This window comes from Mustela putorius, unplaced genomic scaffold (assembly GCF_011764305.1).
Source record: "Mustela putorius furo isolate JIRA1106 unplaced genomic scaffold, ASM1176430v1.1 tig00000040_pilon_pilon_pilon, whole genome shotgun sequence".
Taxonomy (NCBI): Eukaryota; Metazoa; Chordata; class Mammalia; order Carnivora; family Mustelidae; genus Mustela; species Mustela putorius.
The window spans coordinates 2,973,989-2,988,062 of record NW_025421261.1 but is presented as its reverse complement, the minus strand read 5'-3'; the positions used below and the strand labels follow the sequence as shown (position 1 = coordinate 2,988,062).

Below are 14,074 nucleotides of genomic sequence, written 5' to 3'. Positions count from 1 at the left end.
CAATTCATAATAATTATGGCTATAATTATTTTCAGGTTCAACCCTTCATTTTACTAATGAGAAACCCTAGACCAATAAAAGGGTAGTGTTCTTTGTTCTTAATTTTATTTATTTAAGTAATCTCTACAACCCCACGTGCAGCTTGAACTCACGATCCCAAGATCAAGAGTTGTATGCTCCTCCTACTAAGCCAGCCAGGTGCCCCAAGAGTAGTGCTCTTTTGAAGGGGATAACATTGTGTCAGAAACTGCTGGTTTCTACTCGCACATCTTTTCTCCCCTCTCCAGAACTTCTGATTTCAGCTAGGTTTATGACCACCTGAATAAAGATTATATTTCCCAGTCATCCGTGTAGATAGATGTTGCCCTGTGACTAAGCTCTTGCCATGGAATATAAGTGAACCTTCGAGTGGTAGCTTTTGGGTAACTTCTTTAAAAGGCACTGGAGCAGAGGTGTCCTTCGCACTGTCTTAACTCCCTCCATGAATTCTGTTTGAAATGTGGTTATTTTGAGTGGACATCTGTTTTGGTCCAAGAGAATGAGGGCCCTTTTGGTCTAGATGACTGTGGAGCAGCCATTCAAACTTTGGACTGACAATTGAGACTCATACATGAGAAAGAAGCTTCTGTTCTGTTAAGTCACTGTGTTGGAGTCGTATCTGATTGCAGACAACAATCCATTTCTTACTGCAGAATTTCTTTTTTCATTCTTTGAGCATGTAATTTTTATGAGCAAGAGATTTTACTAATTGGATATGAAACAAAATAATTTTATTATTATTATTTTTATTGTAAATTTCTAAAAAGTTTTGGGAAAGTTTTTAGAACGAGACTCCCATTTTCCTTTCGTCCGTCCTTGTCTCTCTCCCAGGCATATCAGACAGTCCCTTTCTTCCGCTGGGAAGGAATACTCTTCTTGGCTTGGATTTTAGACTGATGCTGTCATATGAGTATGTTTTCCAAAATCAAAAACAAAAAAAATGCCTAAGCAACTCAAGAACATATGACTTTAAATCAAGTTTTAACCTTCTCTTCCAAACATACAAGTCATGATAAAAAGTCATGATGCAAACACAGTCATTGAAAATAGGTAAGATGTAAATATTTGTCCTTGAACAAATACAAAATATCATGGGACATGTCTTTAAAATATTTAAATAAAATGTATTTTCTAAGTTATCACTTAGAAATACACAAAGAGTAATACTGTTTTCGCTGTTAGTTATATATAAAAAGGGATTAGAATTCTGGGAATATTTCTGAGGTGAGAGTCTCCCTTCTATAAATAGTTTGTCTTCCCCTTTAGAGCAAAAAGTACTGGACATCCCCAGGATCAGAGCACAAAAATGCACTGCCCAATGGCTGCTTGATCTAACTTCGCTGGTAGGCTTGGAGAAGCATTCTCACTTGTGAGTTCTATTTAAATCCCCCCCAAACTCTTCCTTACTGATTTCTGATAATAGATTAAGTTTGGAGTTTTTTCTTAAGGAATAATGAATACCTTATGTTTCAATATAGTCTTTTACTTCTAGGTTTAAATTACTGAAGAGTGTCAAATATTTAATAGATTTTTTTAATAGTGGAAAAAATACAATAAAATTCAGAGAAATGTACAAATGTAAAAGAGGTCCTTACCTTTGGATCCACGTTAAGAATTTTTCTGTCTCTTTTGTATTTGAAAAGTAAGCCTTCTGGGTTGTCAGCAATCACTTGATAATTGGGAGTTGAATTCCAAACAGCAATATGACTATCCCAGTTGTAAAAGCTAGAAAAATAAATATTTATTAAAAATTAATATGTATGATACAATAAATTAACAAATATATTTCAGAAAATATTTAGGACAGTTCAGTTTTCCGATAAATGAATTGGATCATAGTCTGTATAACCATGTAAGACACATGTGTGATTAAAATTCTTGCAGAAGAGATTAGACTAGGTTATTCTCAAATTATTTAAATACATATTTATGACTATTTTGCATAACTTCCTGGTTTGGACACTTTAGGAACTAGGACTTAGTCCAGTATTACAGTCCCCAGGAAGTCAAGAAGAAAACTGGTGCAATTTGAAGCTGTTTCTTCCCGCTCAGATTCAGCTTATTAGGAGCCTGTTTCCTGGAAGGAAAGGCCGGTTTAGTCACCTCTTTTCATTCAAAACAAATTATTTCATTTCTTTCAGGCTTTATTTTTAATGATATGTTTCTCAGGGAATGAGGAAACTATGGGAGTGTGAGAGGTTACCATAGGCCGGGCATGATGTGGTACATTCTAGCCCTAAACCCACAGGAAGTTGCACTCCCTTCACAGACCAGCAAGTAGGCTAGGGGAGGTCGACTGGCATGGAGGAGGCCCTGCACCTAGCATGTGACAGGGCTGATATTTCAACCCAGATCTGTGCATTTCAAAGCACAAGTAAGTATGTTCTTTCTGCTGTTCAACATTGCCTGCATTTTACACCTCCCCTTTTTGGTTGATCTGTGGAAACCTTCTATTTTTTCCATGTCTTGCTTTATACTTACTTGTCAAAAATTAATATAATAACTGTAATATAAGTTGTAAGAATACTCAATATATTAATTTCACATATCTTATTCCTATTAACACATTTCTAATATTATGTTAATATGTTCAAGTAGTAACATGTTTCTAATATGTCTATTATCCTATTTCTGGGTTGTTTTGCCCTTTATCATTCCCTTACTCATTTTCAAAGAGTAGATTTCATTGATCAAACTCACTTTGAATTATAGTATTTTCTGAGGCACCAATTTCTGTGCCATTACCTGAAAATGTAATGTTTACCCTCATATTTTTCAATACTTAGAAAAGGCTCATTATATTAATCATATATTTATATCATTGGGGCATATTAATGAGAAATATTTTCTCTCTTCCCCTACTGTTTGTTTTATGGCCAAGACATAGGAATATCTGCCCTTTCTGATGCACAGAGTTAGAAAAAGTGGTTTTCTAATCATCTTTGTCTGTTGAGCATGTCCTCCCCAAGAGAGCCAGAATGAATATTCGATGGTGAATAGTGGGAAGGAGCTGAACATTTCATGCCTTTCTAGGTCCTCACTTCAGTAGCCTTCAAAAGTGAAGTTTACCATGGCAGCCTCTACCCCCACTAAGGTAGCAGTGGTGAAGTTATTAGAAGTCAATCTGACTGTGCACCCAAGCTATATTCTCAAATTCACTTTAATCCATGAAAAAAGATAATCTGACCTCCATTTTACTGGCTAGTCGGTTAAAAGACTGTTAAGTTGGCATAGAGGACAATGGGTGTGATTCTAACCTTTTATCTCTCTCTCTAAATAATTATTTATGAGATATATAGCTATAGATAATCCCAGCAAAATATCTGAGTCCTAGCTTAGCTGTGCTTGGAGTGCCATGACTTATATCACACATTCTTATCTTGTTGCTCAGACCTCAAATTAAAAGTCTTACTAAACTGAGGATTGCTGGGAGGAGGGGGGTTGGGAGAAGGGGGGTGGGGTTATGGACATTGGGGAGGGTATGTGCTTTGGTGAGTGCTGTGAAGTGTGTAAACCTGGCGATTCACAGAACTGTACTCCTGGGGATAAAAATATATGTTTATAAAAAATAAAAAATTAAAAAAAAGTCTTACTAAAGTCTAGGCAGGAAAAAATACATATATACACACACTCTTTATAAAAATAGTTAATTTGTATAGCATGTGGTACTTTTGATGAGCAATTTAGGTTGTTTTTCAATACTTTCATTCTTCTAGGATGAGGGATGGTCAACAGGTTTCATTTTGCATGTCAATTCTAAGAGCTGATAAGTATTAGTATTTAGTAAGGAAAATTGGCAATAATTATTACCCATGTGCTGGGTACTGTACTGAGCCTAATGGATATATTGTCTCATTTAGTCCTATCACCAATCCCACGAAATACATACAAAATGATCAGATTTTATACATGCAGAGCCCAGGTGATCTTCACATGTACTTGTAAATGAGGGAGGGGGTGGGTTTGATGTTATGCGGAGAGATGTCAACAGATGATAGCCTAGGATTGTTCTCCAGTTTCTGGTGTGGATCCTTCAGTGGACAGAATTACTTACCAGGATATAAAATATAAAAGGAAGGAGCTGGGGGGAAGCGGGAGGTTCAGTTTTGGGCATGTTGAACTTGAAATCCCCCTGAAACATCTGACTTATCTGACTTCTATTGAATTTTTAGTGTCTATCAGTGTCCTTCGCTAGTTCATCTTCTGTTTCACCTTCTCGAGGCCTTGAGCTCCTTGGCTCACCGTCCTCCTAACGTACAACAACTAGTTTCCTTACTTTTTACTTACCACAATCCACAAGATACTTGTCAATCGTCACAGCTTTATCATTCAACGGACCCTATTTATATTGAAAAGTACCAGTTTCAAAATTGATTCAAATGTCTACCTTCTCCATTAGTCCCCACAGTCTCTGAAAACTCTTGCTGAAACAACGGTACCCCTGATCCAATTCTGAATTCCAAATTTCTAACCTCGGTTGGATTTCAGGCACTACAGAGCAATTTTTTACATGTTTCTAGTTACCTTCTCTGTCATTTATTATACGGCTCCGGCCTCCCATTCCTCCACTTTCCTCCTTAGTCTCAAAAGATGACTTTAACCTCTAACTCTATTAGGAAAATAAAGGACCCTAAATGGAAACTAATGATCAATATCCTGTTCCGTGAGTAGCAAATCTGTTTATATGGACAATGTCCTCTGCCTCCTTCTATTCAACTCAGAGGAATTAGGTGTCCCTCTTCCTTTCCGAAACAAAAAAATCATATCCATATATGTTCTGAATTCCGTCCCTGTGGCCTCTTTAATTACTTCAATAAGCATCTAAAAATTTTCTGATATAATCAAATTCATTTCACCATAAAATTTTCCCCAGGACTAATAAATCCATATCAATGTTCCCAACCAAACAAAGAAGAGAAAAGAAAAGAAGGGAGAACGGAAGGGAGGGAAGAGGGGACGGAGGAAAGAAAGAGAGAGAGAGAGAGAGAGAGAAGGAAGGAAGGAAGAAAAGGAGGAAAGAAAGAGAAGGAAAAGAGGAAAGGAAAGGAAGAAAGAAGAAAAGAAGCAGAGAGAAGAGGAGCAGGAAAGAGAAAGGGAAGAGGAGAAAAGAGATTTCCAAACTCCTCCATACCAGATTTGCTCCAGGCTGTCGCATTTTTCTCCTAAAACATTAAAATTAACCCCCCTTCTCTATGCCTGTTGGCCCCACACCCTGGCTCCCCCTCCGTCCCCTCACCTCAGCTCATGGTCCACATCACCTGCTCAGTTCTAGTTACTGAGATAAACCACAGACTCCTCAGTCTCGATATCCCAACAAGTACTTGCTCCTTGCTGTATCTCCGTATCGGTGAGCAACACTCAGTACATGCTTATTGGTTAAATACATGATCTTGACCCATCTCTACTAATATGATTTATAACCCAATTAATATTTTCAGTTACTACAGAATTAAAGAAGATGCAAGAGAAATGATTTTAAGAGGAAATAAAGATAATTGATCTAAATCCTGATGCAATGATTTTAATTTTCTTTTACGTGAAGTTCAGAAGTTGAACTATATATTCCAAAGGCTCTTTACAATGCTAGTATTCCATGATTTAAAAGCCTCTTTTCATTCAGTGAGTTTTAACACATTATTCGATTTATGTCTCAGTGTTCACAACTTGGAAATACTTACAGAAAAGTTTAAACATACTGTATTTATAACAGATAGAAGAACTTGCGAGGTAATTTATGTAAAATCCTTGAAGCTTTTGCATTAAAAGAACAATTTTCCATTTACTCTGTATGATAAACATCCTGGACATTTTAGTGTATAGGTATGAGGGTAGTTCTACACAACTTATACAAATAAATTGTAGTAATAAAATGAAATCTGCAGAAACTGTATTCATTAAGTGATAAGGGGACCTCATGTATGTTTTTGGAAACAATTACAAGTTTGTCATTTATTTTCCATGACAATTGTTGATACCAGAGAAAACATTCTAACGACATCACAGGGCAACAGAGCTTTGGACCACCAGGGGGAGTAAATTTCAAGGCCATTGTCCAGAATACTGTGTTTGGCCTAGTTTTGCTCACTACTTTCCCTCAAATGGAATCGAACAGACATACTAAGGGAAATTATGAAAGCACAAAATGGCCAGTGTTAGTAAAGATTCTTAAAATGCACATAAAATACATTAAAGGCAAGTTAAGGCCTTAGGGCGAATACAGAATAAACAAAATGGGGGCCTGGGTGGCTCAGTGGGTTAAAGCCTCTGCCTCCGGCTCAGGTCATGATCTCAGGGTCCTGGGATCGAGCCCCACACCAGGCTCTCTGCTTAGCGGGGGCCTGCTTCCTCCTCTCTCTCTGCCTGCCTCTCTGCCTACTTGTGATCTCTGTCTGTCAAATAAATAAATAAAATCTTAATAAAAAAGAAAAGAATTCATTAGAATAAACAAAATGATTGTTTAGTCACCGGTACGTAAAACAGAGAGAAAAAATGGAAATCACCCCACAGAAACATGGAATTTGACATCACAGACAACACATCACTGGAACCGAAGATATTATCGTCTCAGGGATTTTCCCCATGAATACAATCAACAATTTATAATAATTAGGAAGAACTTCTGTTTCAATCTCCGTTAATAATACAATCTTTTTAAGTTTTATGCAGTAGGACCAGTAGGCTTTTATAGCACTTAAGATTTGCATATGGTTCTAAAACTAAAGCACATTCTCTTTGAGATAAAAAGAAAGAAGGTGCATTTATAAGATATAATTTGTTGGACAAAGACATACTCATATTTAAAGGAAATCTGTAAAAAACAGAGATAAAACTAAAGTCCTACAGAACTAGTTTTGTTAAAAGATTTGAAAAATGAAAAAATCAGGAGATTTCATATCAATCATAGGGACACTTAAATGTTAAACTTTATTGTCTCCTTTTTTTAATCTCTGTGTAGACAGCCTATAAGTAAGATGACCTTATAATTTTGCTGTCCAAACTGGGATCCTCTTGGCAAAGAGAGGGTTGCTCCTAATAATTATGCCAAGACAACAAGAGTGAGCTCAGGTGATGCTGGAGAAGCCGAGATGGAGACATGCGGTCGATAACCACAAATCCAAACATTTAAACAGTGCAGTTTTAGAGTTGATTTATGCAGTGTTTATTTAAATGCTTCCAAAGTTTTGCCATAGATTTGCCAAAGATACGATAAAGATGTTTAAACAATGCTAAAGCATGTTTTCTTATGGTTGATTTTTAAAAAAATTTTATTACTGTGGAAAAATTATATTATATGAAATTGCAATTGTGGTATAGAGACATGAAATTTAATCCAGAATAATAAATGCTCTTGCTCGGGTGCCTGGGTGGCTCAGTGGGTTAAGCCTCTGCCTTCGGCTCGGGTCATGATCTCAGGGTCCTGGGATTGAGCCCCGCATTGGGCTCTCTGCTCAGCGGGGAGCCTGCTTCCTCCATTCTCTGCCTGCCTCTCTGCCTGCTTGTGATCTCTGTCAAATAAATAAATAAAATCTTTAAAAAAATACTCTTGCTCTTTTTTATTTTTCAAATAATATCAAAGTAGCATAACATTCTATAATAACTAATTTTCTCAAATATCATATTCCATATAAAAATATATGTTTGATCAATCATTTTGGTTGGTAAGAATATGACGTCTAAAGTTTAGTGTTTCTTTAAGTTACTTAAGTTAGTTCCTGTTTATGGCCAAATATTATATTTCTAAACTCAATCAGTTATTTAATAAATGCTTATACAAGTTGGGAAAATACAGATAACTGTTGAACAATGCACTGTAACTATTAAAATAATTGAGAACCTTAAAATCCCTGGTGAAAGATATTCAGGGTGTCATTCAGTTCAACTAAACACAATTTTGGGCATCTAGTTTGTGCCTGGAATGATCCTGAGTATTCAACAATAACACACACACACGCGCGCACACACACGTGCACCCAGACACACACACACGCACACAGACACACATGCACGTGCACACCCGCACACACACACATGCACACGCACACACACACACGCACCAGAAAAGCAGATTTTACCTTCAAGGAACTCACAGTCTATGGGACATCAGACATGTAAACAAAAGATTATAGAACAGCATGAAAAACAAGACAGCAGAAATATTTGTAAGGTATTTTTGGACCATAGGGGTCAAAAAAGAATATATGTCTTGGTCAAATATATTTCTAGTGAGATTTTCCTGATGGAAAGTAATGGGGTCAAGCACTCTAGGTGGAAAGGCTAGTAACCAAGTAGATTTGATAAGAACTGAAAAATATACACAATCAGTTCCTACCACCGTGAGAAATTTTCAGTCATACACTGGGAGGTAAGGTAGAAGGTAAAAATGGCTGTAAGCTGAAAATTAAATATGAAATATGATTTTTTAAAAGATTTTATGCATTTATTTGACAGACAGAGATCACACGCAGGCAGAGAGGCAGGCAGAGAGAGAGAGGAGGAAGCAGGCTCCCTGCTGAGCAGAGAGCCCGATGTGGGGCTCGATCCCAGGACCCTGAGATCATGACCTGAGCCGAAGGCAGAGGCTTAACCCACTGAGCCACCCAGGCACCCTGAAATATGATTCTTAACTGTTTCCTACTAAAACGCAGAAACTGTGTGCCTTCCCTTTGGGGACAGAGTGTGCTCAGCGAAGAAAGCAGGGAGCGCCAGTGAGGCCAGGTCTCCTCATCCGATGGCGCAGGGATGGAGGGAGAGCCCTTCCCCCATGCTCAGCTCTCACCCGTGCACGAAGACAGATGACCTGTGTGGCTCACTGTGGCTCTGAACCAGACGTCTGATGTCAGTGGATGGACTGGCGGTAGAAAGCACTGAGGGAATGGTGAATAGAGTACAACACCTGGGATACCTGACTAACTATAGGGGAATTCTCAAGGGTAGAGGATAATATAGCCAAATGGGAAGATTTCTTAGGTCACCACCAAGGAGCTCCTTGTTCAGAGCGACCCTTCTTACAGGGCGCCGTTCTGAGGATGTCACGCCTGTTTCCATCCTCCTAGACTGTCTACTGGTCTCCTCACTGGGGACCCCAGCGCTCTGATGGGGAATCTGGAATTTCCAGCCCCACGCAGTGGGAAAGGAGTGGGTGATAGTAACAGATGAACACATTACCAGATTTCCCCCAAGATAGGGCTATGGAAATAGACTTACAAGTTACACAAAGCTCTTTCTGATTTTTCAATCAGAGCAATTATTAGAAACATTTTGGAGTATCTCTCAGTTGCAGATCCTAGAGTGAGAACCTCAAGGTCAAGAACGGATGCCACCAGCTGCTCCTATAGCAACTGGGCTCTGTGGCCATTTTGGTAAAGAGACTGAAGGAGCAGAAATTTCTCAAAGCAGGAGCACCTGGGTGCCTCAGTGGGTTAAAGCCTCTGCCTTCGGCTGGGGTCATGATCCCAGGGTCCTGAGATTGAGTCCCACATGGGGGGGGGGGTCTCTGCTCAGCAGGGAGCCTGCTTCCCTTCCTCTCTCTCTGCCTGCCTCTCTGCCTGCTCGTGATCTTCCTCTCTGTCAAATAAATCAATAAAATCTTTAAAAAAAAGAAATAAATTTCTCAAAGCAGAATTTTGAAGTGATGGTGCAGGGAGGGGTGGGGGTCACAGAGTCCTCTCTTAATCTCATTGTTTCTCCTGATATTACTGAAACAACTACTGTGAATATTGTTTTGCACTGATGTAGTGCTTTATCATAGACAAAGAGCTTTCACCATTATACTCTTTTTTAATGTCCAGAACAACCACGTGTGGTAGACATGGTATGTATATATGTACGTATTATTGTTATTACTAAATTATCACTTTCTAGAAAAGAAAATTAGAGCTACAGAATATTCTAGATATTGTGTAACAAAATCAGCATTTAATCTGAGATTGGTTATTTCATCTCTGGTCTGCTAACTATTCCTCTGTGTCCGGTTTCTCGGGCTACGTCTATATCCCATGCAAGGAGTGAAGGTTCTCCCCTGGGAGCAAACCATAAGGAGGGAGGCTAGGAATAAATTCCAAATAGGGGGCTTTTTGAGCCCACTTGTCCCTTTCTGGTAAAAAAGCAGTTATAAAGAAGGAGTTGTTTCGTCTCAGGGAGTGCATTAAAGGACTCCTCTAAAAAACTGGGCCTAATTTTCCATATGTTTTAGAGCAGGATTAGAAAACTTCGAGCTTTGCTTGCATTTACCATGCTGGATATATGCGGGGTGGGTGTGTTAAAATTCAATATAGATTTCCCAGTCCAACAGGGCAATAATTGAAATAAAGTCTTTCTGCGCGATCTGTTTACGTTTGAGAGCCCCCTCTGGCGTTACAGATACTGTAATGAGAGGATCTTGTAGGAACAATTGTTTGTGAGCACCAGCCTTATCATCTGAGTGAGACACAGTGTGCTTTGAAATGAGCAGAACCGGAGATCTGGTCCAGGACCTCTCTACATACATGGCATTATTCATGGGCATTTTGTCAATTGTCCAGATTAAAGAGGTGCCATCTGCTGTTCCTCCTCCTACCCAACCAGGCCATCTAAGGGGTTCTGATAGGGAACGAAATAAGAATCTGGAGGGATTCTGGCTTCAAATAGTTCTTTGTCCAGTTTTTCCTCCAAGTTAAGAGGGAAATACGTTGTCTAGATGTCACATGACTAAGAGCAAGGCAAGGAGCTGAAAGAAGTGCCTGAGAAGTTACAGTAATTCACTTATTCATTCACACACTTCTTTTTTAAAAGAACATTAATGGAGAGGATACACTATGCACCAAGCACAATTTTTCATGTTTGGGATAGAATGAGGAATAACATGCAATTTCTGCCTTATGAGTTCATTATCTAATAGGAAAAAACACAATCCAAACAATACAAATATACTTGAAACTTGATGGGAAGACAGAGGAGAGAAACCTTACTCAGACTGAGGGAAGATAAGCAGAATTTAAAAATAGCTCCCTACAGGAAGTAACATGAGACCTAAATCTTAAATGAGTAACAGGAATTAACCAGGTAGAGGGACAGCATCGGAGATAGAAGAACGGCCGCTAACCAGAGGAGACAGCATGGAGAATCATGCTGTCGAGAACTGGAACGGAGGATGCAGGGGGCAACGCGGCCAGCAATTTAGTATCAATAGAACAGAAAGTTCACTTAGGTAGGTGAGAAATGAGACTGAAGATCTACCCAGAGAACAAGTCACAGAAAGCCTTATTTATAATACCAAACAATACTATCTTCATCCTGTAGGCAGTGGGAATATCTGAGGGTTAGGAAATAGGAAGGTGGCAGGGCAAGATAAGCAGCTTGGATAGATTATTCTGGCAGTGGGTGAAGAATTGATGTAAGGTGATGGCAGTAGAGAGTGCTAGAATCCATGTGACCAAATTAAAGTCTGTTTACTAACCCCAGGCTAGAATTGAAAAAGCATTACAGGTCATGGGGTAGCCAAAAAAAATTATACACGCGCACAAACACACGTATATACAGCAGATAGCAAGTCTACAAGTCATTAGTGAGACGCATTATAGATGACTCTTAGGTTCCTAGCTCGAGAAATTGGATGGATAGTGATATTATTAGCACTAAGGAATGTGAGAATGAATACTTTTTCGGCATGCTTCCATGAAGAAGAGAAATATACTTGAATAGACCTGGCCCTTTGCTCTCTACTGATTGGGTGACAATGAGAATAGTGGACTGTGAGTAGACCCTATGGCCCCATGTATATCCTAAACGCTTATAATTGTTACATTCTTTGTTCAATTGACGCATTTATCATTATATAATGATCTGGTTTTGATCCTTATTATAATCGATAGCAATCTATTTTGTCTGATGTAAGTATAGCTGCCTTTGTTTTCTTTTGATTTTCACTTGCATGGAGTATGTTTTTTTGTCCCTTCACTTGTGGTCTGTGTGTGTCCTTAAAGGTGAAGTCAATTGTTTCCAGGCAACATATAGTTGAGACTTGTTTTTGTTCTTTTTTTTTTTTTTTGACTTTTTAATATTTTTTTTTTGAAGAGTGGCATTTTATTTTATTTTTAAAGATTTTATTTATTTACTTGAGAGAGAGACAGTGAGAGAGAGCATGAGCGAGGAGAAGGTCAGAGGGAGAAGCAGACTCCCCGTGGAGCTGGGAGTCCGATGCGGGACTCGATCCCGGGACTCCAGGATCATGACCTGAGCCGAAGGCAGTCGTCCAACCAACTGAGCCACCCAGGCGTCCCACTTTTTAATATTTTTTATTCATTCACTCTATATCTTTTGATTAGAGAATTTAATCCATCTACATTCATTATTGATAGGTCTGGACTTACTTTTGCCATTTTGTGTTTGGGCTGTTTGTAATTCCTCTGTTGATTTCTTGTTTTCTTACTCTCTTCCTTTGTCATTTGATGATTTTCTGTAGTTTTATGTTTAAATTTCTTTCTCTTTACATTTTGTATATTTATTATAGGTTTTTATTTTGTATTTACCATGAGACTTACAAAATACCTTTTATTTATGACAGTTGCTTTTAAGTTGATAATGATTTCCAATGCACACAAAGGTCTACATTTGCACATTCTCCTCCATCCCAGTTTTGGTTCTGATGTCACAATTTACACTGTATATGTATAAATCAGGGGTGTAAGAAGGAGACCGAGAATCGCAGACAAATGCGGGGGAGTTAGGATAGGACAGCACGATAAGAATCAAGGGGAATAGAAGGTATGATAGATAACAGGGAAATCCTCATTGTCAAATGCAAGTAAGGAAAGAAAATGACCACCAAAATGTGGCAGTTGTTATTGGTAACTTTCCTCTTAAGGGCTAGCATGTATTTATCTTAGGCTAAGAAGATTATGTAGATAAGTAATCTTTGCTGTTTCTGTTGAATTAGAAGATGAAATTCCTGTTCTTTAAAAATAACAAACATTCTCTGACTTATCGGATTCCCTATATCCTGGAAGGTCGTGGCAACTCAAATTTTGTGAATATGAAAATATTTGGAGCTATGGCATCAGCAACCTCATCATTCATTTCTACATTATGAATATTAAGACGCTCTTTCAGCTCACTGATGTTTCTATGAGGAGTCACGAAATCTGCGTTGTAATTACCATACTTTTCTCTACATCTGTGGATAAATTTGGGAATTATAATCTTTTACTCATGACCATGTGATAAGTAAAGATTGACATTAAAGGACGGGTTAGCATATGGGAAGAGGGAATCTTGGTTCCTAGAGATCAGGTAGAGAAGTTGGGAAGAAAACACTGGGTGTAAGTGTATTGGGAAGGATCCTCACCATTCCTCCGGGCTCAGGTTGTGTAGGTGTGCTTTGAGGTGAAAAAGCTCCAAGCTGGTGTAAGTTAAAAGAGGTGTGCAATACAGAGTCATATTATAAATGAGCATCGTGAAGTGAGCGTCGGCAGTGTGGAGCTGTGATGGAGCAGCAAGAAGCTGAAGGTGAGAATACGGAGCTACGTTAGCCGCAGGCCATTGAAATGCCTTTCTTAAATGGACAGGAGCTTTACTAGGCAGATGCATTACCAAGTTTTGACGGTAGTGCTTGTCTGGGAAATAGGATCATTTGGTACTACAAGGAAGATAATTTTGAGAAGCTCAAAGTTCTTGTGTTTAAATCACAACCCTCTCGAAGGGGAAGGCACTTGAGCTGGTATAACTCAAGTGATAACTTCTTATATCAGAAAGGAGGTTCCTTAGTTATTGGAAATGGTTTTGTGAGTTTGTGTCCCTCAAAGGACAGCAACAAAGACTAACCTCTTGGGAACAGGTAGACACAGCTGGCAGAATTAAATATACTATTAAATCTACTAATCTACTAATACTATTAAATCTAGAATTAAATCTACTGTGATTTCCACCCTTTGGTGTTTTATCTGAAAATATGTTACATTCTGTGGTAAAAGAGACTTTATAGATAAAACCAAGTTTATAAACTGCTTGACCTTAAAATAGGAGGAAATCCTGGACTATCCAAGTAGGTACCGTGGAACCA

At 38.5% G+C, this 14,074-nt stretch overlaps 1 protein-coding gene across 2 annotated transcripts in view; it reads right to left on the bottom strand.

Annotated features, from left to right (window-relative positions):
* CFAP299 (cilia and flagella associated protein 299) overlaps positions 1-14,074 on the bottom strand; it is a 599,384-nt gene that overhangs the window by 19,790 nt on the left and 565,520 nt on the right. Inside the window, exons 5-6 of one of the 2 annotated variants that reach the window (XM_045073527.1) lie at positions 1,635-1,764; positions 791-938 (exon numbers count right to left, since the gene is read on the bottom strand). In XM_045073527.1, coding sequence (XP_044929462.1) covers positions 876-938; positions 1,635-1,764 — 193 coding nt within the window. In that variant the 3' untranslated portion in view covers positions 791-875. Of the gene's footprint in view, positions 1-790; positions 939-1,634; positions 1,765-14,074 lie in introns of those variants that run through there. The other variant, XM_045073214.1, reaches the window with a different exon arrangement.